This window comes from Primulina huaijiensis, chromosome 9, assembly GCF_012295235.1.
Source record: "Primulina huaijiensis isolate GDHJ02 chromosome 9, ASM1229523v2, whole genome shotgun sequence".
NCBI lineage: Eukaryota > Viridiplantae > Streptophyta > Magnoliopsida > Lamiales > Gesneriaceae > Primulina > Primulina huaijiensis.
In genome coordinates, this window is record NC_133314.1 from 20,972,428 (window position 1) to 20,996,179 (window position 23,752).

At 32.0% G+C, this 23,752-nt stretch overlaps 4 protein-coding genes across 6 annotated transcripts in view; 1 reads left to right on the top strand and 3 right to left on the bottom strand.

The window, feature by feature from the left end:
* Nucleotides 1–5,208: 5,208 nt before the first annotated feature.
* LOC140984464 (peroxisomal adenine nucleotide carrier 1-like) lies at nucleotides 5,209–8,965 on the top strand. Of its 3 annotated transcripts, none has more exons than XM_073451893.1 (6): nucleotides 5,209–5,357; nucleotides 6,336–6,491; nucleotides 7,431–7,662; nucleotides 7,922–8,068; nucleotides 8,161–8,321; nucleotides 8,405–8,965. In XM_073451893.1, exons 2-6 carry the CDS (start codon nucleotides 6,349–6,351, stop codon nucleotides 8,682–8,684), a joined length of 963 nt encoding a protein of 320 aa, XP_073307994.1. In that variant the 5' UTR covers nucleotides 5,209–5,357; nucleotides 6,336–6,348; the 3' UTR covers nucleotides 8,685–8,965. The 3 variants fall into 3 exon arrangements, with proteins under 3 accessions (XP_073307994.1, XP_073307995.1, XP_073307993.1); XM_073451894.1 differs by lacking the exon at nucleotides 5,209–5,357 and adding an exon at nucleotides 5,969–6,228; XM_073451892.1 differs by lacking the exon at nucleotides 5,209–5,357 and adding an exon at nucleotides 5,970–6,200.
* Nucleotides 8,966–9,152: 187 nt separating this feature from the next.
* LOC140984465 (uncharacterized GPI-anchored protein At5g19250-like) lies at nucleotides 9,153–10,595 on the bottom strand. Its single transcript, XM_073451895.1, has 2 exons — nucleotides 10,423–10,595; nucleotides 9,153–9,830 (listed from the first exon to the last, which is right to left on the bottom strand). Exons 1-2 carry the CDS (start codon nucleotides 10,490–10,492, stop codon nucleotides 9,319–9,321), a joined length of 582 nt encoding a protein of 193 aa, XP_073307996.1. The 5' UTR covers nucleotides 10,493–10,595; the 3' UTR covers nucleotides 9,153–9,318.
* A 2,384-nt stretch (nucleotides 10,596–12,979) lies between these two features.
* On the bottom strand, nucleotides 12,980–14,511 carry LOC140984182 (probable aquaporin NIP7-1). Its single transcript, XM_073451423.1, has 5 exons — nucleotides 14,272–14,511; nucleotides 13,958–14,182; nucleotides 13,673–13,867; nucleotides 13,339–13,400; nucleotides 12,980–13,245 (listed from the first exon to the last, which is right to left on the bottom strand). The coding sequence occupies exons 1-5, from the start codon at nucleotides 14,452–14,454 to the stop codon at nucleotides 13,032–13,034; spliced, it is 879 nt and encodes a 292-aa protein (XP_073307524.1). The 5' UTR covers nucleotides 14,455–14,511; the 3' UTR covers nucleotides 12,980–13,031.
* An 8,394-nt stretch (nucleotides 14,512–22,905) lies between these two features.
* The window catches only part of LOC140985047 (probable aspartic proteinase GIP2), a 7,979-nt gene continuing 7,132 nt past the window's right edge, over nucleotides 22,906–23,752 (bottom strand). Inside the window, exon 2 of the mRNA XM_073452784.1 lies at nucleotides 22,906–23,131. Within this exon, the coding sequence (XP_073308885.1) occupies nucleotides 22,978–23,131 (154 nt within the window). The 3' untranslated portion in view covers nucleotides 22,906–22,977. The remainder of the gene's footprint in view (nucleotides 23,132–23,752) is intronic.

A 23,752-nucleotide genomic window follows, 5' to 3' on the forward strand; every position in this document is an offset into this window, starting at 1 on the left:
TCTTTTTACACCCCAATGCGATAATTGAGAATTCTTATAGCAATTTGACATATTTATCACCATTTTAAAATAATAGCTTTAAAAAATACATTATTATTATTATTAAAATTTAAAAATAAAATATATCGAGACAATTATTAAAAGAAAAAAAAAGAAGAGATTTTGAAGGATACTATTTTTTGATAGATTTTAAATAGTTCTTAAAATCTAAAATTACAATAGGATTTAAATTCTATTGAACCAAACTTAAAAATAGAAGATAAACTATGTATAATTTACTAACCCAATTTTACAATATTTTGAATCTCAAATAAATATTAAAAATTTTATCCTACCAAAAATTAATAGTGATTGCTTTAAAAAATATATTTCTTTGAAGTACTAATAATTTTTAAATATATTCTCTGAAAATCTATAGTAATTCGATTTTAAATAGAAATTATCATAATGGGTAGGACTCTAGACTAATTCATGTTTGAGTAGGTCTCTTGTGAGACGGTATCACGAATATTTATTTGTGAGACGGGTCAACCTTACCGATATTCACAATAAAAAATAATACTCTTAGCATAAAAAGTAATATTTTTTCATGGATGACCCAAATAAGAAATTAATCTCACAAAATACGATCCGTGAGACCGTCTCACATAAGTTTTTGCCTTCATTCTTTATAAATTATAACTTAACTTTATATCTTTGGCCAAATCATTAGATTTTATGTAGGCAACTTTTTCCCTCTACAAGACTTTTTTTCTTCTATGTAAAGGAAAGTTGTGATTTAAATAAAATTTTATCTCGGAATTTTTTGTGTGTGTTAATCCACGTAGAGCACATTTGATCACATTATTTAATAACTATATACATATATAATAGTATAATAATTCATTTAATATAAAAGAGTGGTGGGCATGATTCATGAAAATCCTTTTCGTAACTCTCCTCGTGGGCTTTCATATCTCCTTCCTTAAAATACAAAACAATTTTGATTCCAACGTCACACTATTTAAATTGAAAAATATTAAAATCCATTCAAATACGCGTATTGTCTAAATTCTACATTAAAGAAGACATTGTATGAATTCTGAGTGCTAAGGTTCAGGTTGTTATGTTTATGAGTATGAAGATGTATATGTCTATCTGCTAGTGTTGTCTCATATCTTTTAGTGATCATTCTTAGTCTTATCATTTCTCTACTATCAGTTATGTCTTCAGCAGAGACGGTCTTACCCATTAAAATCTAGTTTACTTTTTTACGACTCATTTAACCAATCAGATCAAGCAAGCTTGATGCACGAGAATTTCTCAAAATTATTCTCACTCATATACACTTAAATCCGTTACAAAACAACGAGATAGTGTAAAGTTATATTGGTAATTAATTAAAGTTTAACTTTAAGTAAGGGTGAAGGGAAAGTGAACGTTTTAGTACAATATATCGCAACGAAGATCTAATCATTATCATTGTTTTAAAATATTTTGTGTGGGATCGAGCATAGACCCCATACAATTGATTAATAATGATAATTAGATCTACATTGTTAGTAATACTCCACTGTAGGATCAAATCAGCAAACCAAATCAAACCGTTGGTTTGGATCGAGTTTTATTTGATCACGATTTAGATCGGTTTTAAAATTAATCAAATTGACAAAATATTTATTTTGTTCGACGTTTAGATAAAATAATCCAAACCAAAGTGGTTTTATAAATATATAATTTCTCAATCATAGAAATATTTTATTTGATTTTTCAACAGTGTCATATAGCATTTTCCAAATGACCTTTAGATGATTAAATTATTATTTTCATTATTTAAAAAAGCTAATTTTTATTTTTACATTCATTATTTGTCAAATGCTTTTTGGAAAATCGGATATTACAATTTAGATTTTGCTATGTCATTTCATTTGGACCAGAAAAAGTGCAGGAGGAAGTACTCAACCAGAAAATTGAATCTGACCACCGCGCGAGATATATATCTAGAATATTATGCGCGAAATGGGTGAAGCCCCTCCACTGTTTCAATGAAGTCAACCCTGAATCATGCACATTTTTTTAGGTATTGCCGAACCTGAAAAATGATCTTACCAGTATTGAACTTACGATCAGAGTATTTGGATTGATTTCAGGCTGTCCAAAGATCAAACCACAGGATGAAATGGGATGATTTCTTTAACGCGATCTTGACTATTCCAGTTGGCATTAATGCATCAAGAACTTAAATTGGAAGGTATAAAATAAAATAATATAGCTAGATAAAATAATATAAATTTTATTTTTGGATAATAATTTAAAAACAGATGTTATGCATAAACATGATGATTTTGATATTATCTTATAATTAATAATGAGATTTTCTAGATATTTATCATTAGTATTTTAAGTAGATTGGTTTCATTAATATTTTCTTGTGTTTGGGCTCAGGCTTAGTGATACTACCCGAAAATATATATGGATTATATAAAATCCTTAATATCACAATAACACATTAAAACCTCCATCTCCCAAGCCATCTTTGAGCCATTTAATAGAAATTAGAAGAAGAAAAGCAGTGTCCATCATAGGCGGAGTGGTTTGTTAGCTTTAGAAAAATATTTGTTTAATTTTCAGATTAGATTTCTGTTATGAATCCATTTTAAAAAATATAATTTTAGAGTATAAATTTGGTAATATGATTTTAGACTTTGGATTGTCACGGCAAGGCACGTCACTTCTTTTAAAAGAAAATAATGAACTTCACGTCTTCTGCTGGTGCAAAACATTTAGGAGTGAGTTATGAATAATTAATTATTACTTAACTAGTCTTTGGATATGGCATTTCGAGATATTATTAAATTGGATTTTGTTTGAAGCCAAGGGGGCTTTGGTTGTTTAAGTTTTAAGTTTCTTGTACACAAGGGAAACTAGGAAAAAATAAAATAAAATGATAATAGTCATATATAAATAAGGAATTTGAGGCATTATTTAGTTAAAAAATTTTAGTAGGATCATTGTTTAATTAAAATAACTTTGGTTTATAGATTTGATATTTATAGAGGTTTACGATTAAGTGATGACAATTAAACTAAATATTTCAGCCCAGGTGCATACATTTTTTATTCCGACGTTATTTTGCAAAAGCTCCATAATAATGGATTCGAATGCATACTGTTGTTATCGTTACTTTATTGTTTCCTTATCTGTTGGAATTCAATATTCGATTATGTTGATATTCTGGATGATATGTATGTCATGTGAGCCGACTCTTTGTTCATACGGGTTAAAGTGTTGCATGTGAGCCACCTTTTGATTCCGGTCAAAGTGCATTATGACAGGGTCACATTGTAGATGTTTTATTTTGTTTATTATGTGATTCACCTCTTGGTCTTTACGAGTCAAAGTGTTGCATGTAGAGATGCAAGTGAGTCACCTCTTGTTTTCTTGGTCAACGTGTTGCATTATAAGGTCCTGTTTTGGATGTTGTGTTCTGTTATGTCTATCATATGAGTCACATCTTGGTTTATACGGGTCAAAGTGTTGCACGTAAGGGAGCATGTGAGCCACATCTTATTTCTCTATGGTCAAAGTGTTGCATGATAAAATTCGGATATGAATTCTGTTATTATGTTCTTCTTGCATTTTGTCATCATATCTATATATGTATTTATTATTTATTGTTCTGAAAGTTTTTGTCGTTATCCTTGAAATTGAATTAGTGGCTTGATACATGAGTCATATACTGAATAATTTTGGTTTCAAGTAATAATCTTGATAAGGAAGGTGAATGCGTAGAATACATAGAAGAACTTATTGAGGATGAAGATGACGTAGAAGAAGATTCTTAGAGCTTGGAGACATGATTTTGTTTTAGAATTCATGGATGATTTCTTTTCAAATATTGCATGTGTCCAAAATTATCAAATATCGATAATGACTTTTTTTTTCATTTCTAGAAGTCTCTTTTTTCAATACATAGAAAATGTAGCTGTGGAATGATACTAATTAGTTATGTTGGAAAAAAATAAACGTTAATACCACAAAATAAATAGTTTTTGCAGATTTCATGATGGAATTAATTTGGACATAAATTTCATAGAAAATGAGAGGTATAAGGTTGACATACGAAGATGTATGGGCATTTAATGGAATTAACAAATTACCGACAATATAGTCTCATAAACACCCTTTGTCTAAATCATGTTTCTTTGAATTCAATTAATTTCAAAAGTTTATATTTTTCATTCCCGTGACATTCAAATCATAAACACCCTTTGTCTAAGTCATATTATATTTTTCATTTCGGTAGTGAAATAAATGAACATTTGACCAATGATTATATGTTTTATTTTTTTAACAAATATTTTATCGGGCGAACATGCCACATAGATCTTGCTCAAAATGGTTTATCAGACTAACGTGATTTCTTTGATACTGCTTAATTAAAAGATATGTCTGTGTGTATCGAAAAGTAACGACTTTGAATCTCACGTAATTAAAAAATATAGAATGGTTCTAGATCGGAAGGAGGACCTCAAAGAATTTAGCCCTTTAATTGGACAAATTTTTATATATGTATGTAACGTGTGTTTTCAAACCATATTGCTTAAGCTATATATAAGAATACTGGAACATTTAAGATTTGGGCTAGGTGAAAACCTAGCTAGGATTTGAGGTGGAGGGTGCCGAATTTAGACAAGAAGATGGATATTTAGGGAGAATAAAAACTTGAAATATTGTTTGTTTTCTAATTTCAAAATTTATTACATTTTCATTCCCGTGACATTAAAATAAGTTTCCATTCGTATAATTAATTAAAATTGTGAGTGTTTGACCAATGTTTATATGTTCTATTCATTTTTAAAAAACATTTTATCGGACGAACATATCGCACAGAACTCTGCGTTAATTAAAAAATTTATCTACGTACCGAAAAATAGCAGTTATGGGCCTCACGACGTTAAAAGAAATCGAATGGTTCTATATTCAGAGGAGGACCTCAAAGAATTCGTGGACGCTGTTGAATTTGGATAAACTGGCCTGTTTTCTCCTTCAAATATGAAACCATGCATATTCTCTCCGTACTCTTCCTTTTCCGAATTAACGAGCTCGATCGATAGAAAATGGTTGCCGTGGTTAATTAACCCAGAAATACACCGGCAACTCATCGTGCGCTGAGCTTACCATCAGATACAGACAGACAGAGACACGCACGCACGCGCGCACACACACATATATATATAATGGTGATTACAGAAGATAAAGAAAGCTCTGCCCGGCCGATGGACGAAATGGGATATAGTTTGGAGATGATATTTTGTAAAACTTCTGAATCAAAATTCAAGATTCTATCTCAGATGACGTTGACCGAAACACGGCAGGTGAATATATATCCTCGTCTCATTCGGTCTTTGTTAATTTGTATGATTCGAGAGAAGATAATCGGTGTATTCATGTAGTGGTTCTAGCCTGTTGGATGGAAAAAATTGGTAGTCATGATTTTTTTGACTACACATAGTTTTCACCTAGAATTCCTTGAGCTTAATTTACATTTAATCAGTCGGAGATTATTTGACTACACATAGTTTTCGATTTTTTGATATCCTCGAAAGATAATATTTTTAGTTGATGAGAAATTATTGTTTATATTTTAATTTGATAGATAAAATAGTGAATGTCCTATTCATGTACCACCAAGTTCGAAAAGTGAAAAAAAAAAATGAGTAGGTCTCTTGTGAGACGGTCTTACGAATCTTTATATGTGAGACGGGTCAATCCTACCGATATTCACAATAAAAAGTAATACTCTTATCATAAAAATTAATACTTTTTCATAGATTACCCAAATAAGATATTCATCTAATAAAATACGATCCATGAGACCGTCTCACACAAATTTTTGTCAAAAAAATTTTGGTGGAATTGAATTGCCATAGGTTTATTATGTATTTGTTTTTTTGAGTCCCGAATAGAATATAGTTACAACTGTGTATCAAACTTGAGATTTTATCCAAATTTAATTTTTCTTAAATGAAAAAAGGTTAAAAATTCAATCAAATAAATAAATTACGTAACGTCGGTCCCAAATATGCCGTCACGTTGGTAATCCCAAGACGATTGATTATCCAACGAAATTCTCGGCGGCGGTCATAAAAGCACCCACCACGGACGTGGTCAATTGGACTTCGCCGTTGGATTCCGCCGCCGTTGCACTAACTTTCAAGGTTTCGTTCTCCAATCATTTGTTTTACCGTAGCAGGAGCGCGATCGCTGGAAAGGCGGCAAATTATTTGATCTGAACTTTGACTGTTTCTGTTTCTCTTCATTGATTGGATTTGATTTTTTTTTTGGGTGAAAAGGTTGATCTTTTCGATGGATTTAGATCTGGAGTCTCTAGTGGAGGCGACGTCGGGTGCGCTGGGTGCACTGGTCAGTACCACCATTTTGTATCCTCTCGACACTTGCAAGACGAAGTATCAAGCTGAAAATCGAGCTCCCCATCACCAAAAATACAGGTTTTGTCTTCTTTTAGGCGTTGTGGTTGATAATTTTAATTTATAGGCGATTAGGTACATTTTCTGCGTCATGCTGGTGATTTTACATCTACTGCTATCATGATTCCTTTTTTTTTTTTTTTTAACATGTAAACTTTAAATGTCGTGTAGAGTTTTTATCCTTAAAATGAATTATGCTCCCCCTTTTTAGCATGGGACGGGAAAGTGTTTGTTTACTGGGAGAATAGTTTTGGTTTGCTTGTGTGCTTGATTCCATAATTTTGGTGGGTGATGCGAAATCTTGGGTGTTCGAATTAAGTGGATGCCTTTTTTGTCATCTGGTCATAACGTCCCTGAAGAAGTTGGGAAACGAGAAATCGTGTGTTTTCTTCATGTTTACTGGGATGAAGTTTAAGGGGAGAGACAGTGTTGATGGACGCTATTTGATATTTCATCAATTAAATAAATTTTTGCATTACATTACCTATGTATTTCAATCAGGCAACTTTTTGTCGGAAAAACTGTGTGATTCTAATTATTATTCGGACATGGGGATTGAAAAAGACCCAAAAAAGCAACGGTGCGAAAGCTTAACTATGCAGACTTGTTACTTTTGCAAGTATTTATGATTCGTGAGGTTTGAGATTTAAACAGAAATAGACTCGAGCATATTCCATGTCAGCATTGAGATTTTAGATTAACTCGGCTGTCTCCAAATATCAGTGTTTGGAATTATTGCTTTTGCTAATTTCAAAAACTCTGTATATGCAATTTTAGACCGTTTTGTGAGTTGGGTTTGAGATTGGTTAAAAGGGTACCTTAGTTTGCCGTGACGTCCTCACATCAACATGACATGGTAACAGCATAAAATTTGAAGAGCTTCTGTGCCTATGTCTCTCATTCGTCAGCTAAACAGCAGCTGTCTTAAATAAGCCGAGTCTATGACTTTTATTCTAACAGGAATATTTCGGATGTGTTCTGGGAAGCAGTTTCCAGGCATCAAGTACTTTCCTTGTATCAAGGCCTCGGAACTAAGAACCTGCAGGCTCTCATTTCACAGTTTGTCTATTTCTACGGATATAGTTTCTTTAAGAGATTGTACTTAAGAGAAAGCGGATTCAAATCTATAGGAACTGCAGCTAATCTGGTCATTGCTGCTGCTGCTGGCACATGCACGGCCATCGTAACTCAGGCATGTCTGGAATTTCCCTATTCCCATTTGCAAAAAAGCCAGCACCATTCTGGTTGCATTACGAGTGTTTATTTATTTTATGTTGAATAATGAAAAAGGGTTGAAGTCTATAAGGTTTTAGTCCCCTGGTTGGTAATACGAAGGATCTTGGATATTTTTATCATAGCGAGTCTCGACCTGCCAGTTTAACGTTAATATTTTTTGGTGTATGTGTTGCTATGTCTGAATTAGGTAGCCTGATTATGGTTTTATTGATCAGCCTCTTGATACAGTATCATCAAGAATGCAAACTAGTGATTTTGGGAAATCCAAAGGCCTTTGGAAGTCCCTCTCTGAGGGAACTTGGAGTGAGGCATTTGATGGTCTTGGAATCTCTCTTCTTCTTACAACAAATCCTTCCATACAGGTTGATACTTGCTCTTTTAGAGTTCCATTTCTGAAAGTGGATAACTAAATATATTCAAAACCAATTCTAATGGAAATTACAAAGCCATGCAGTATACCGTGTTTGATCAGTTGAAGCAGAGACTGTTGAAGAACAGAACGAGCGAACAGAGAGATGTTATATCATCTCCAGAAGCACTTTCTGCATTTTCTGCCTTTGTGGTGGGTGCAGTCTCGAAATGCATTGCTACCTGTATGACCTACCCAGCTATAAGGTAATCGGAGGACCTAGTGAACTTGTCTTACTTGTTAGTTGAGTTAGCACTATTGATGAAGTTGCTTTTTCATTTCTGAACAGATGTAAGGTGATGATTCAGTCGGCCAAGTCAGATGAAAGTGACGAGGGTAGCGCTCAACTTAAATCCTGTAAGACAGTTTCCGGAACTTTTTACTCCATTTGGGAAAAAGAAGGCTTACTCGGTTTCTTCAAAGGGCTACAGGCTCAGATGCTGAAGACTGTCTTAAGTTCAGCTCTGCTTTTGATGATAAAGGAGAAGGTCACAAAGACAACATGGGTCCTAATGATCGCACTAAGGAGGTTCTTGTTGATAACAAGACCTAAGTTAAAAAGCTCTTAAGTAGCATCAGCATGATCACCGTGCAATTAAATGCACAAACCTTAAAGCTTCCGGTCCATCAAAATATCATAATACCTCTTAGTGAGTCCGATAAATTCAAATATTTATCGTTTATAAACTTAGTTGTACACATGATTGTATTATCGCAACAGAATTTAGCAGAAATAATGTTTAGGAATGAGCAATCATCGCAACAGAATTTAGCAGAAATAACGTTTAGGAATGAGCCTGAACTAGATACGCACAACTTATTATGTTAATTCCTATGAGTTGTATATTTAGCCGTTGTCTGGAACTGGGCAGTTATAAAATTTCATCCAAATAATGTTGTTCACGAAATTACGAAAATGTCACCTTGTTAACCGAATAGAAAAGGAAGATATCTTTTTACGGCAGGAAGAGCCTAAGGATGGAGAGAACATACTGCAAAATGCGAGTAACACAAAATGCGAGTAACACACATCAATGTATGTTTAGCATTTTACCAAGCTTTCGTCAATATTCCGTGTCCCTGTCAAGACTGGAAACTGCAGAGCAAGTTTTCTAAGACACAAGAACTTTGCATTGCTTTGCTAAATACTCGAGCCAAAAGGAAAAGTAATTAGATTTGTCAACCCCGAGTGATCAACTCCACTCAATGTAACACAAAAAATGCTGCAAATAAAACCACCAAATGGCCGATAGAAGCAAGGCTGGACGCTCCGCTGTCATTGTTCAAATTAGTTCCCACAGAGTAACTCCCATCAGATGTGCTTGTAGTCAAAATGACAACTATCCAGTTACCTTCAGAACCAATACCAACGCCAGTGAACGTGGAATCGTTTAAATAGCGCGTGTATTGCGATTTTGTGAAATTTGATGCGACAAGACTTGGATCGAGGTTGGGAACACAAGCAGGCATGATTTGTCCATCTCTTGTAGTGGTGGAATTTAACTGGCATTTTATAAGAAGGTTTGGAAAGTCTGTGTACTGAGGTTCGGTGCCTGGTATGGTGTTCGAACCTGTGGTGTTGGTGCAAGGTTGGTCCTTGAATTGATCTGCAACTTTACTGCTGAGACATTCTGCTCGGTCATTCTTGGTTAATGTTGTCAAGTTTAAGGATGTTCTGTACTGGTTAATCGCTTGAAGAAGATTGTCGTCCTCATCTGCAGAAGGAATAATAAAGATCCGAGTTATCACCTCAAAATCTATAATGAAGTCAAATACAAGATTTTTCCTCGGCTGATTTTGGGATCAGATTTGTAACCCCCATTGAGACCTACATTGTTCAGATCTTTAAACCAAAAGACAACAGAGATGAAACAGTGAAGTCCACAATTTCTTGATCTTTCTTCCTCTGTCCATTTTGGTTCAAAATGATTACTGTAATGAATTTTACTCAACAAGATATGTTCCTAAAATGCATTACTAGCTCAACCACCGCTAGCAACAAAACTAGCCACTAGTATTGTTTAAAACATAAGAGAACTGAATACATGTTCGAGAAAATCAAGAACCAATCTCCGAACAAAAACAGATCTTCAAACCCAAGAATGGAACCACGAAGTTGTCGATAAAAGTTGATATCAAGACGCCCAATTGGCTTGAAATCACAACATTTTGAAAGCAACAGAGAAATCACCACAATACATAGATTACCATAACCCAAATCCAAGAATTTAAGTCAAAGCAACGCAAATTGTTTGTCTTTTAACATTCAATAAGATGGGTTTGCTAGAAATTCAGTAGATCAGTTACCATCGCATCTTGCGAGAAGAATGGAGTGTAGGAACAGAGAAAGGAGGAGCCACCATTGGAGAAACGCCATTTCTGAGTGAAATATAAGCTTGGAGCTTTTTCCTAGAGATACTTTTTTCTTCGTGAAGAAAGATGAGTTGCCTTCGTCTAATATAAGGAACTACTTGGTGACGCGGCATTAAAGTCCTTGGTGATTTGGTGCAGTAGCTTTTGGAATAAATTTAATATACAATTTATCATTAATTTTATTTAAAATATAGAAAATTCAAAATGCCAAAAAAAATTATGCTATATTTTTTCTACACAAAGTAGATGTTTGCAGTAACAAAACAGCATAGAAAATACAAAATTCCGAAAAAATTATCTTTTATTAAAAAAATAATGTAAATGAAATCACATTGTTAGTCAATTATTAATCAAGAATTGAACAAATGAGGCCAACCTTGTTGTTGCTCCGTCATTTTCAAATGAAATCAATATTTCAACAATTTAGTTTTAATAATTAAAACTAGTTGTAATAAATATTAGAATAATGGAGGTAATAAAGGGGGATTGAAGATCTAATGTTTGCCTGAATTCGGAAAAAGAAAATCTCGTTAGTTAGTCGTGCAACATCGTAGCAGCTAACATGGACAAGAAAAGGGCAACACTCTAGAAATCATTTACTTCTTCAATAAATTAAGCTCCTCCCTATTGTTTGTTGTGGATGTCTCGAGTTTCTAAGTTTGGAACGAAGTCTCGAATCTATAATTCAATGAACAAACACTCCCCTACTCAGAAACAAACGTTGGATCAATTGATAGGTATATTCGTATATATTGAAAATGTGTGTATAAAAAGTTGTATTTGTAATGAAACAGTACATTTTCAAAAGTAACTATTTACACTTTTTTTGAAAAGTCACATATGAAAAGTTGCAATGTCTAATTTATCAATTATTGAAATCTATAAAATGGGTCAACTTGAGTTAGATTTGCTGTCGAAAATCTCTCTACTAGGATTAAATATTGTTGCAAAAAACTTTCTTATGTATCTTGTGTCTAGAAAATTCAAAGTGCATTGTTTCTTCTAGTTTCTTCATCTTATCCTACAAGATATTTGCTCTGATTTACTTGCACAAAACAGAGAGCAAATAAAGCCTAAAAGAAAGTGTATATCCTACACGATTTGAAACCGACTCCGTGCCACATAATTTTCCGCTATATCTTTTTATTTGTTTTACCTAACATCAATTGCTATATTCAGTTGTAATAGGTGATGCATAAGTTGATAAGACGTAAGTATTTTTTCCATGTTTCAGTGTAAGTCCCGAGTGCCTTAACCATTTCTAAATGTGTTCCACAGCAAAGGATATTTTTTCACCATGTAATAATTCAACCTATTGAAGCCAACTTTATATAATAGCACAGCTTGCCTTGTTGTTCTCCTTTGGTTTGATTAGAATTTACAGATTCTGAAAATGAGAATTCATTGATTCGTAGATCAAATATAAACTTCAAATTATAGAAAGAACACCTACGATCAATGTAAGTAAACACTCTCTGATCAAATACAGCTGCAAAAGCCTACTCTGCATGTTACATCCTGATATCAGTTATAGGTTAACCATAACCAATTTTTTCTATTAAAAATATGTTTCAAACAGGACTCCGAGGCAAGATACCTGGCCTCAGAAGATGAGAAAAAGTTCAAGACCATCGGAAATCATTCCATCGTCACGAAGGTCGTCATTAAGAAATCATATTTCCACAATCCAAATAACTGTGGTGTGTCTGTCCTAATTGCAATATCGAGAATTTCCATCACAAAAGTACCTAGGCTGCACAATGGACTTCTTGTAGTAACTGTAGGACATCATCGTCACCAGCTTCTCCGCCGTGGCTTTAGGCGATGGTGTCCTGCTATAAGTACTTGTCCGAACGGAACAGAATACTCATATATAGGTTTTTTTAGAGACAAACAAATGTTTCAATGGTTGGAGTAAATTATCCATTTATCCGCCATGTATTATACACTGTGATCTCGTATGTATAGAAATTGACTTGTGGCAAATTACATTCTCTGGGCCAATAATTTCGACGATTACCCTTCTCAATTTTGAAAGAAACTTCATTCACATTTGAATTTGCAGCAACCCAGTAATATTGGCACGGCCTTGTTTGGCGTGGGTAAGGTTGGATCGTTAAAATTTTGATATCTTGATTAGATTATTAATTTTTATGAGTTTAGTCCACTCATGAATTCAAACATTTACATCATCGGTAGGGATACTTTTGCAGCTGTACCTCTCCGATCAAATACAGCTGCAAAATATACAAATATTTAGTATCATATAGTTGTATTAGTACTTTTTATGGTGGTTCTCCAGGACAATTATTACTTCCAACTATCACACTGATGCAGTGGTGGAAACTTTGACAAGAAAAATTAGCGAGGAAAATAGGATTATGATGATTCACAAATTATCATTTAAAATGAAACTAATTTAACTCGGTGAAAATTATGTTAAGGCTTGGAAAATTAAGTAAAACTTGATCATAAAATGGAGCATCCAACTCAAAACATCAGATTAAATTGTCCAGATGTTACCAGCTTAATTGTTACATGTTCTAACGCAAGGATCCTCTACTACCTTGAAGTGGGGTTGTACAAATTTCAGACTCGCAAGACCAGCCTTGGAGCCGTAAAATCCGGTAAACGGAAACTCCGACTATGGCCCCTAAAGTTGGGGCTAAAAGATACACCCACAAGTGATCAAATCTCCATGAAATGAGTGCGGGTCCTAATGATCTTGCTGGATTCATTGAGCCTCCTGAAACAGGTCTGGATTCAAAAATTTCGATAAATGAATGAAGAAGAGGAATTAAAGTTCATGTGAAATAACTTTTGTTCAATGTGTTATGATTCAGTTTTTACCCAGTAATCAGCACTCCAAGGCCAATGGTTATTCCAGCAACAAATCCAGACAACTGGCCCAGCTGCAAGAATTCGTGTTGTGTTATGTTTAGTGTCTATAACACGGTCTTGGGGATGAGGGACAGAGCAGAAGTTAAATTTTAATATCTTTCAGTTGAAAAAAAAGGAATGAAACGACTATCTTTACTTACTTTTGTTTTCATTTGGACACGACACATTGCAGCAAAATCATAGAAAACACGAGCTATCAGATTACTGAGCACGACAGTTTCTACACATTATTTCATTTTGGTTGGATGGAATTGCAGGACGATTTTAGCATTGTCTTACATACCGATTTAGGGTCGTTAAACAAGGATGTAGTTAAGAACAGGACGATGAACGTGGCTAAAAATTCGACCCAGAATGCAGCTGTGCATCCATGTAGTGGCCTTGTCATCATAATCTCAGCTTCAATGCCATAGACTAATGGTACTATATATGCTGCCAAAACCGAGCCTCCCACTTGTGCAAGAACATACAGTGGAGCCTTAAAAATTGCAATTAAAACAAGGGTAAATCTAGTCTCCTTGCATAGATAAGTTTCATTAGAATTTGAATCGTGTGTTGGAAATTTTACCTCTGACCATGGAAATGGACCAACGGTTGCAAAAGCAATAGTTACAGCAGGGTTTAAATGAGCACCAGAAATGGAACCTATAGAGAAAACTAAAACTATTACAGTTAGAGCTGCTGTTACTGCGTATTCCATTAGCCCTGCTTTAATTCCCATGAAAGCCATGTTTCCTATTATCCCGCCAATACAAAACATTAAAAGAAATGTTCCCAATGCCTCTGCCATGACCTGCAGAATGTTGGTTTCTGTTATAAAGACCTCAAAAAAAAATTGGCCCAACTTTTGATATGAAAATGCTTGAGTCGAAGGGTTGTTACCTTTCGGATAAGTGTTGGGTTAATTTCACAAGGAAGCTCGAACAAAGCTTTGTTCGTTGGAATGTTTCTAATGCTAGGAGGAGTGATGTATCCGAATTCTTGATCATTTGCAGGCTGAAATCTTGTGGAGGTACTTGGTGAAACATCAGGAGAAAATGAATCTTGAAAAGAAGTGGCTTTCATTTTTCGAATTTCTCTTTTCTTAGTTGCGGGTATCAAGTCTTACAGGGGATATTTGAAGGTAAACAAATATAAATGAATCCCAAATTAGGATTCGTATATTGTACTTTTGAGCTCACATATTTATGTTTTAGAATTGCAGGAAATAAAAATGTGAGAAGCTGGGAAATGAGGGACGGTGGTTTCTTCAAGTGTTCAAAAACGCAATACTTGCTTTGTTTCCTGAAAAAGCATGAAAAATTAAGTCATACTTCTTGCATGTACTAAAAACACACACAGATTGACCATTTCTGTCCAACTGTTTCCTAATTAATTACTACCTAGAGAATTAGTTCTGCGACCATAATGTTCACCGGCCAATTCCATAATAAACATTTGGTGAATCCAAGATTTGTGTTGTAAGAAGATTTACAAAGTTATTCCAACACATTTCAGGAAACATATTAGTCATATATCCAGCTTGTTACCCTTGGTGATATACATCTTTCGAACCATGGGACAGTGTCAAACATCCGACAGGAGTGTTGTGAGAAATGTAACATTTTTGCATTCATAATGCATATACATGAAGAAAGATAAAAGGCAACGGCCCGTCTGTTGACGGTGCCTGCACAATAAAGTAGATCGAGTGCCCACAGCCCAAACTACACTACTCGTGATGTTTCCATAGACAAAAAAACAAAAAACGCAGTACACAAGGAAGATTTCAAATAGCAACTGCAAACGATCAAAACGATGCCTCAAGCTTTCGACGTAAAATTGAAAGTTGGCACAAGTAGTTTGACGCCCCTACGACGTAGAACTGAAAAGAAACATGATCTAAACAAACTAAAAAAATAATTCAAAAAAATATCATAAATTAACCACACCCTAAACATCACACAAGCATCAACAACTAAAAATATAAAATATATTACATAAACTTGGATATTATAGGAAAATATGCACTACTGCAATATAATTTCGAGGAGGGATGTTCATTGATCTTTTTTGTTAGGTAGTTGATAATGGGAAGGTAGAGGGTATTTGTGCTTTTTGTAATGATAGCCTGGAGTCTATGGAATGCGTGCAAAAGGTTTATATTTGAGGGGAAGTTTTTACAGTCGGAGGAGGATCTAGAGAATGCAAACAGGTTGTGGCCTGTGGGGATCCTTTCTAGTATGTAACTCTAAGCCTCAACCGAGTTCATCTTTGTTGCCTCTGCGAGTCAGTTGGACTGCCCCTCCTGCTGATCATACAACCAAAATCAATGTGGATTGACGTGAATTATTTTGGGTGAGTGGTTGGTAGGGATCGCGAATGTGTGATGGTATTTGCTATCACAGTATCACTTGAGTTATTATTCACGCTGTATATAGCGGAAACTTAAGTTGTTCTTGAACGAAGCCTAGCTGATGCGAGGTTAGTCAGGAGCTCCAGAAGCACAACTGGTATATTCTACAAATATATTAGTATTTCACGTACGATACAATATTATTTTATGTAATCAATATAGTAATTAATAATTATATTTAGTAAATATGAATGTTTAGATAATTACTTAAATATCAAATAAACATTAGAGGGAGTATACATCAAATAATAGATATTTGTGTATGAATAATTAAAACATGTCAATTGTGTTATTGTGGAGTTGCCGAAATTCTAGCAATCTTTATTTTGAAGATAACGAACTTATTATTGTGTTTCGTACATATTTACTCAAATAGCTAGATTGAGATGGAGGTCATCACTTTACCCAAAAATCTTTGAATCAAGAGTTATAATCAAGATAATAGACCAACTAGATTTGGGCCAAACTCCAGCTGTTGAACCAACTCCAGCAGGTCCAAAATCCTACTGGACCGCTCCTAAATTCCAGCCACCAAACTCTGACCAGACCGCTCTGGAAGTTTAGCCTTCAGCCCGATATTAAAAAGTTGTCAGAATGTCAAATATGATTGTTTTAATGTTAAAAACAGTACAAAACATTTTCAAACAGTCATATTATTGTATCTAACGTCCATCATTCTTAGAAGTCATAATATAACACTTTTAATATCAAACAACAAGCTTTGATGATGATTAAAAGTATGTGCAAATTAATTAAAGAAAAACAAGCTTGAATAAGAGCAAACCCAAGAAGATGAGGCTATATTCAGACATCTATAAACATATTCATGCTTGTTTATTTGTAACGTTTATTTATCATTATTATTGTTTTTAGATGCATTGTTGAATCATTTTATGAATGTTTCAAAATATTATATATAAAATGTTTCACAAAATGTTTCAACTAAAAATATTATACGCTTTCGACTTCCATATATTTTAAATATTTTACAAAATTTAAACGGTTTTTAAAAGAATTATTTCGAGTTTCTTCTGTTTGGTTTGAAAACAAAACTCGATTTAATTTCTTGGTACTCATTTCATTTTTTAAACATTTCAAAAACGAGCTATTAAAACTCAATTTCTCTCCCTTAATCGATCCTATAAATTATCAATTAAATTATACAATTTGTTACATCACCAGAAGGAGATCATTATTGTATACAATATTTGTTAGAAAATTTTGGACAAAATATTTGAATTTTCTGTGTAGCAGTGCATAACACACAAAGATTTGTATTAGGCAAGGGATCAAGGGTGTCTTAGGAGTTTTGATTAGGCAAGAGATCAAAAGTGTTGTAGAAGTTTCGCATTTACTTATCATTGCTACTGTTTTTAGATGCATTGTTTGAACATCTTTTGTATCTTTCAAATACCAAAATATTTCATACGAAGTGTTTGATAAAATGTTTCAACTAAAAATATTTATACACTTTCAACTTCAAAATATTTTAAATGATTTACAAAATTTTAAACATTTTTAGAGAGTTTATTTCGCTTGGTTTGAAAACCAAACTCGATTTAATTTTCTCGATGCTCGGTTCATTTTTTTTAAACATTTCAAGAATGAACAATTGTAGCTCAATTTTTCTCCCTCAGTCAATCCTACTAGTTATCAGTTAAATCATACATTTTGTTACATCACTTCAAGAACATATCATCACTACTACAAAAACGGCAAACGACAACGGATTTTATCCGTTGTCGTAGCCATTTAAAAACTGTTGTAACTGAGGGTGTTGTTGAAAGTCCGTTCAACGACAACGGTTTTTATCCGTTGTGGTAGATCAAATGTGCGACGGTTTTTAAAACCGTCGCAAATAAAAAGAGCGACGGGTATGAATAAAACCGTCGCTAATTCAAAATTAGCGACGATTACATAACCCATCGCTAATAAAACCGTCGCTCATTTAAAATTAGCGACGGGTAGCAATCACGACCGTCGCTAATTTTAGCGACGGTCATCTGTCAAGATTTCCGTCGCTAATTTGTTTCGAAAAATAAAAAAAATACTTTTAATAATTTAATAAATCTAAAAGAAACTAATAATACAAACTAAAATCGTATAAAAGAAAAAAAATTTAAGTGTTGTGAAGTAGTAAAATCGTGTAAAAGAGAAAAATCTTAAGTGTTATAAAGTGGTTAGAAAAATTTTACGTGTTGTGTGAAAGTGATAAAATTGTGTAAGAGAAAAAAAAATTTTAAGTGTTGTGTGAAGTGATGAAATGGTGTAAGAGAGAAAAATTCTAAGTGTTATGAAGTGGTGAGAAAAATTTTAAGTGTTGTGTGAAGTGATAAAATGATGCAAAAGAGGAAAATTTTAAGTGTTGTGAAGAAAAATGGAACGAAAATGGTGATATTTATAGACCGTTTGCGACGGATTTTGGTTGAACCGTCGCTATTGGCGACGGTAAATGATAAACCGTTGCATTGTTTTATTTGGCAACGGTTTGGAATTAAACCGTCGCTAATTTTAGCGACGGTTTCAAAACAACGGGTTTGTCAATCCTGTCGCTAAATTTAAAGATGCGACCGGTTTTTCAAAAACCGTCGCTAATTTTAGCGACGGTTATTTCAAAACCGTCGCTAATTGAAACTTAGCGACGGTTTTGACAAACCGTCGCTAAATTTAGCGACGGTTTTTGAAATAACGATCGCTGAATATTGCAACGTTTTCCAAAACCGTTGTTGATTGTCAAAAAACCACGCTAATCGACAACAGTTTCTTCAAACCGTTGTCAATTGTCCAAAAAAACACGCTAATCGACAACAGTTCATAGAACCGTTGTCGTTGACCCAAAAAAAACGCTAATCGACAACAGTTCATAGAACCGTTGTCATTGATCCCAAAAACCGTTGTCTTTGCCCCCAAAAGACAACGATTTTCGATAAAATCGTTGTTAAAAAACATACGACAGCGGTTTTTGTGAAAAACCGTTGTCGTATGTGCGTTGTTGTATACAGAATTTCTTGTAGTGAATCGTCAATAAAAGTGTGCGCTTATTATTATCGTATATTCTATTTGTTAGAAAATTTTAGACGAAATATTTTAATTTTCTGTTTAACATTGCGCAGCACAAAATATTTTGGATTAGGCAAGGGATCGAGAGTATCCTAAGAGTTTTGATTAGGCGATTGATCAAAAGTATGCTATAAATTTCGCATTTACTTACCATTACTAGTATTTTAGATGCATTGTTGAAACATCTTTTGCATATCTCAAATATCAAAATATTGCATACAAAATATTTGATAAAATATTTCAACTAAAATTATTTATACACTTCCATATATTTTAAATGATTTAAAAATTTTAACCTTGTTTAGGGGGATTATTTTGAGTTTCTTTCTATTAGTTTGAAAATCAAACTCGATTTAATTTCTCGATGCTTGGTCTTTTTAAAAAAAAACATTTCAAGAACAAGCTATTGTAGCTCAATTTTTCTCCCCCAGTCGATTCTACCAGTTATCAGTTAAATCATATTTTTTGTTATACCACTTGAAGGAGATATTATCGTTAATAAAAGTGTGCTCTTATCAGTATCGTATACACTATTTGTTGGGAAATTTTGGATGAAATATTTGAATTTTTTTGTTTAACAATTCACAATATAAATAATTTTGTATGCTCATAAATTAACAATATGCTTAAACGGGTAAAATTATAAATTACAAAAAAAATGAATACATTTAATTTAATCAGACAAATCATTTTCCGTAGCCTTATATTCCTATAGTTAAAAAATAGGTTTCATCATTAAATCTTAAACTATTTAAAAAAACAATAAATAATTTTATAACAATATAAGATGGGTTAAAATAATAATAATAATAATAATAATAATAATAATAATAATAATAAACAACAGAAGAAAGTCACATAAATAATGATTTGATATATCATTCTCGATAACAAATATATTTGATAATCTGTTTTTAAGATATACAAACATTAAAGTATAAATTTAATTCGATTTTTCTTTTTCAAACATATAATATAATGTTTTCTCATTAATGGATTATGTGATGTTTCTTCGTTAATGCATTAAAAGTTTGGCCTTTCCAAATTTGAAAGATCAACCATTACCTAAGCTCGTCAATTAATGCTCGCGTCCACCCACGTGACAATTTAAACAATTACGCATGTGACAATTTAAATAATCATTATTTTACTTTTATTATTTTTTATTCATTATATTATATTACCCTTATTCTATGTTACCTTTGTTCTTTTTTATTTGTCATATTATATCACCTTTTTTTATATATACATATATATAGGATGCATCCATCTATCCATACGTTAGAAACATAAAATTTATATATATATATATATATAAAAAGCATCATATTTTGTTTTTTTTTAATTCATTAAAACATGTTCACACATTTTTCAAAACTTATTTAACATAGGTGTGTTACTAAAAAAAGAAAAAATATTACTAGATATGGAAATTGCATTAAATATTTGGATAATCTTAAAAAAGTTTGTAATAGAAGTGTCATAACACTACTACCCAATCCTGTCCCGATAAGAATTAAGAATTTTTTTCTCCCGATCTCGTACTCGACAAGTGTTGGACCCAAATGTTCGGGATTCCAATAAATATTTTTTTAATCAATAGAAGCTCTCCAAACATATATTGAATTTAGATAAGATATGTCGATTTTTAAGTTCTTAAGAACACGGCAGACAATGTACGTAATAATTAAAAATAAATCATCTTCTCGACACCAAACAAATCCAAAACAAAAATTAACATACCAAGTCATTGTCTCACTAAACCACCACAAAGCCTTCTCAAGCTCCACTTGACATGAATAATCAGTATTTCATAGTAGAATAATGTTTAGTGACTAACATTTATTCACTAATAATATTATAATATTTTTCAAAAAACCAATTATAAAAAATTATTTAAATAATTAGGTCTAGTAAAAAATCTCGTTAGGCAAATACGTTGATCAAGACGAGAAAATCCATACAACTCAAATCGGAAAAAAGTGGGGGCGAGATATTTTCAGAGTGAAAAAGAGACAAAATTCGAGATATATCGTGATTTCATAGGATTTTGCCCACACTTGTCTGTGATATTCTATAGCTAATAGAAAACTATAAATTGGACTTCAGTCTCTAACCGTCGATTTTTTTTGTGTTCAGTCTCTGGGTACTTTTTTAGTACCACATTTACATATGAAGTGTATCACATTTTCACATGAAGTGTACCACATTTTGTATGACATAGTACCACAATTTTGTGGTTAGGGAATGAACCCAAAAAAATATTTTGATCGGAGATTTTTCACAAACTTCCACGATAAAAAAAGCTATAATCTAGTTACTTAGAAAAGACTATTACATGACAAAAAACATGGTGGCCAGCCCTTTAAGCATTTAAATATTATTAAAATATTGGTTAAATAATATACACTTTAATCATTATTATATTGTTAAGTTTATAAATAAATATTAAAAATAGGCTAATAAATCATATTTTGAGAATGTTCTGAGAATATTATGAGAATATTCACTTTTATGTAGGAATTGTATTAAATTAATGAAATTTTTTGACATAAAAAATAATTTTTTTAGTGCTGAATTTGGAGAAAAAAGCATTTTTATTCCTCACTTTTTTACTAAAACAATATTAGTCCTTAAATATTTCAACTCAACACTTTTAGTACCTAAACTTTTAAAAATATAACAAAATTAGTCATCACTGTTAATTTTATGGTTAAATATGTTAATTTTGTGGTTAAATATAATTTTTAGACTAAATTGTGATATTTATTATATTATAGGGACCAAAAATAGACACAAAAAATTTAGAAACTAAAATTATGGTGAAAATAAATACGGTAAATAATCACATTTATTATATGAATATATGCTATTATATATAAACAAAATTTAATAATAATTTTTTAAATAAATTACTAACTCAAAAAAATCAAGTAAAAAAGATCAAAATTGATATAAATTTGTAGTTATAACTTATTTAATAAATCATTTTATAAATATAGAAAATATGGATTATTTTTTATCAAAATAATTTCATGATATAACTTTTTTTAGTTGACATACTAAATTTTATCGACTCTTTTATAAATATAAATTTAATTTTGTTTAAATATTATTTTAATAGTATTAAAATTGTCAAAATTTATTAAAATTAAGAAATGAAGTTAGAATTTTATTATTTTTAAATCATGTATTAAGCTAAACTTTTGAATAAAAGATTAGTTATTTTTTTACATTTTTAGATTTTTTGATATAAAATAAAAAGTGAAGTTTTAGTATTAATTTATTTTTACCGTAAGAATTATTTTATTTTTTAAATATTTTATAAAAAATTTTTATTTATACATATAATTATATATACTACATATGTATATTTGATATCTTAACAAATAAAATTGTATATATTTTATATATTATTTATAAATAAAATCAAATAATTAAATAGATTTGATATCAACATCAAAGATATTGAATATATTTTTTAATTTTTATTTTATTCAAGAAATTATTGGAAAATATATTAAAATTTATTTTATGTAATAAAAACTAAAATACAAGAGCAGATAGTTTTTGTTTATATAAAAAATTATAATGATTTTTTTATTTATATATAATAAAATAGTATATTCTTTTCATAATATTTTTAGTTACTAATTTTGCAGTTTCGATACCTGAAATTTAATAAATATCGTAAATTAGTTTCTACAATTACATTTAACTATAAAATTAATGGTGATGACTAATTGTGTTGTATTTTTTTTTTAAAGTTTGACGATTAAATGTGTTACATTAAAATGTTGAGGACAAAAAATATTTCAGTAAAAAAATAAGAACTAAAAGTATATTTTCCCCTGAATTTGCATTGAAATAATAATTTGGTGGAAGATGACCTTTATCTCCATTTTTTTAGAAAAACAACCAAAAATAACTCTATAATCCTAAAATTAAATAATAGTTAATTCAAAAAACGAAGACCAAAACAATTGATCGTATTCGTCAATAATCTATACCTGGTAGAAAAAGAAGCTATAATCTTGTAAGAAACTGTTGCATAGTACAAACATGGTGGCATTTTCAAGATGAAAATTACAAGTCAACGAAGCTCTACAAAATTCGAAATTACACCCAATAAATCAAGAAACCATCGGATACATGGAAGATGCATCAAAATCGGAGCATTTCTTCTTCCCCATCCCCAACGGTGAAGAAAATCCAAGCATAGAATTCGCCAAATTAAACTCCAACGTGTAATCTTCCAATTGATAACCCCCCATGACAATTGGATCCATTGTATTCAGTCCTGTCACGCCCCGAGACCGGGGTTAGTCGACACCGGCGTTATTCAACAATCACATAATTGCTAAACAACAAGCCTCGTAGTACAGTATAAACCAAAACCAGTTTATATCATAAATATACCATAAAAATGGAATCGTCTTTACAATAATAACTCTGAAAACGGTAAAAATCTGCGGAAGCGTTCACAACTAGAATTCAAAACTCACAAGAACATATTCTTAATTAAAATTCTTCATGCGTCCACTATCAGCCCAAAAACTGATGTCTGATTCTTCTTTCTCTATTTCTTCTTCTGATTTATCTGGGAGGGTAGAGTAAGGGGTGAGTATTTTGGGAATACTCAGTAAATGGGGGAAATATCGAACACCACATAAAATTTTTCATATTTTCGAAAATAACATATATTTACAGCATGCTTTTCATAATTTTTAACACTGCAATTTTTCACCTTTCATGGTTTACTGACGTCAGTCCCTAAGTTTTAATCCTCTAAGGGGGCGAGGCCATAAAACAGTTCTATCCCACTGTTAAGGGCCATATGTTGGAATTCCACCCATTTTCAGGGAATCCTCACAGTGTCCTCACAAAAACGTAACAAGATTTAAAAAA

What these genes read in the sequence shown, in the direction of transcription:
- LOC140984182 (XM_073451423.1), bottom strand. Translation starts at nt 14,454, where the DNA reads ATGAAAGCCACTTCTTTTCAAGATTCATTTTCTCCTGATGTTTCACCA. An exon ending in ACCCAACACTTATCCGAAAG is followed by an intron (nt 14,183 to 14,271) that starts GTAACAACCCTT and finishes AACATTCTGCAG; the next exon opens with GTCATGGCAGAGGCATTGGG. An exon ending in GTCCATTTCCATGGTCAGAG is followed by an intron (nt 13,868 to 13,957) that starts GTAAAATTTCCA and finishes GCAATTTTTAAG; the next exon opens with GCTCCACTGTATGTTCTTGC.
- LOC140984464 (XM_073451893.1), top strand. Translation starts at nt 6,349, where the DNA reads ATGGATTTAGATCTGGAGTCTCTAGTGGAGGCGACGTCGGGTGCGCTG. An exon ending in CCCCATCACCAAAAATACAG is followed by an intron (nt 6,492 to 7,430) that starts GTTTTGTCTTCT and finishes TTATTCTAACAG; the next exon opens with GAATATTTCGGATGTGTTCT. An exon ending in ATGACCTACCCAGCTATAAG is followed by an intron (nt 8,322 to 8,404) that starts GTAATCGGAGGA and finishes ATTTCTGAACAG; the next exon opens with ATGTAAGGTGATGATTCAGT.
- LOC140984465 (XM_073451895.1), bottom strand. Translation starts at nt 10,492, where the DNA reads ATGGCGTTTCTCCAATGGTGGCTCCTCCTTTCTCTGTTCCTACACTCC. An exon ending in TCTTCTCGCAAGATGCGATG is followed by an intron (nt 9,831 to 10,422) that starts GTAACTGATCTA and finishes TTCCTTCTGCAG; the next exon opens with ATGAGGACGACAATCTTCTT.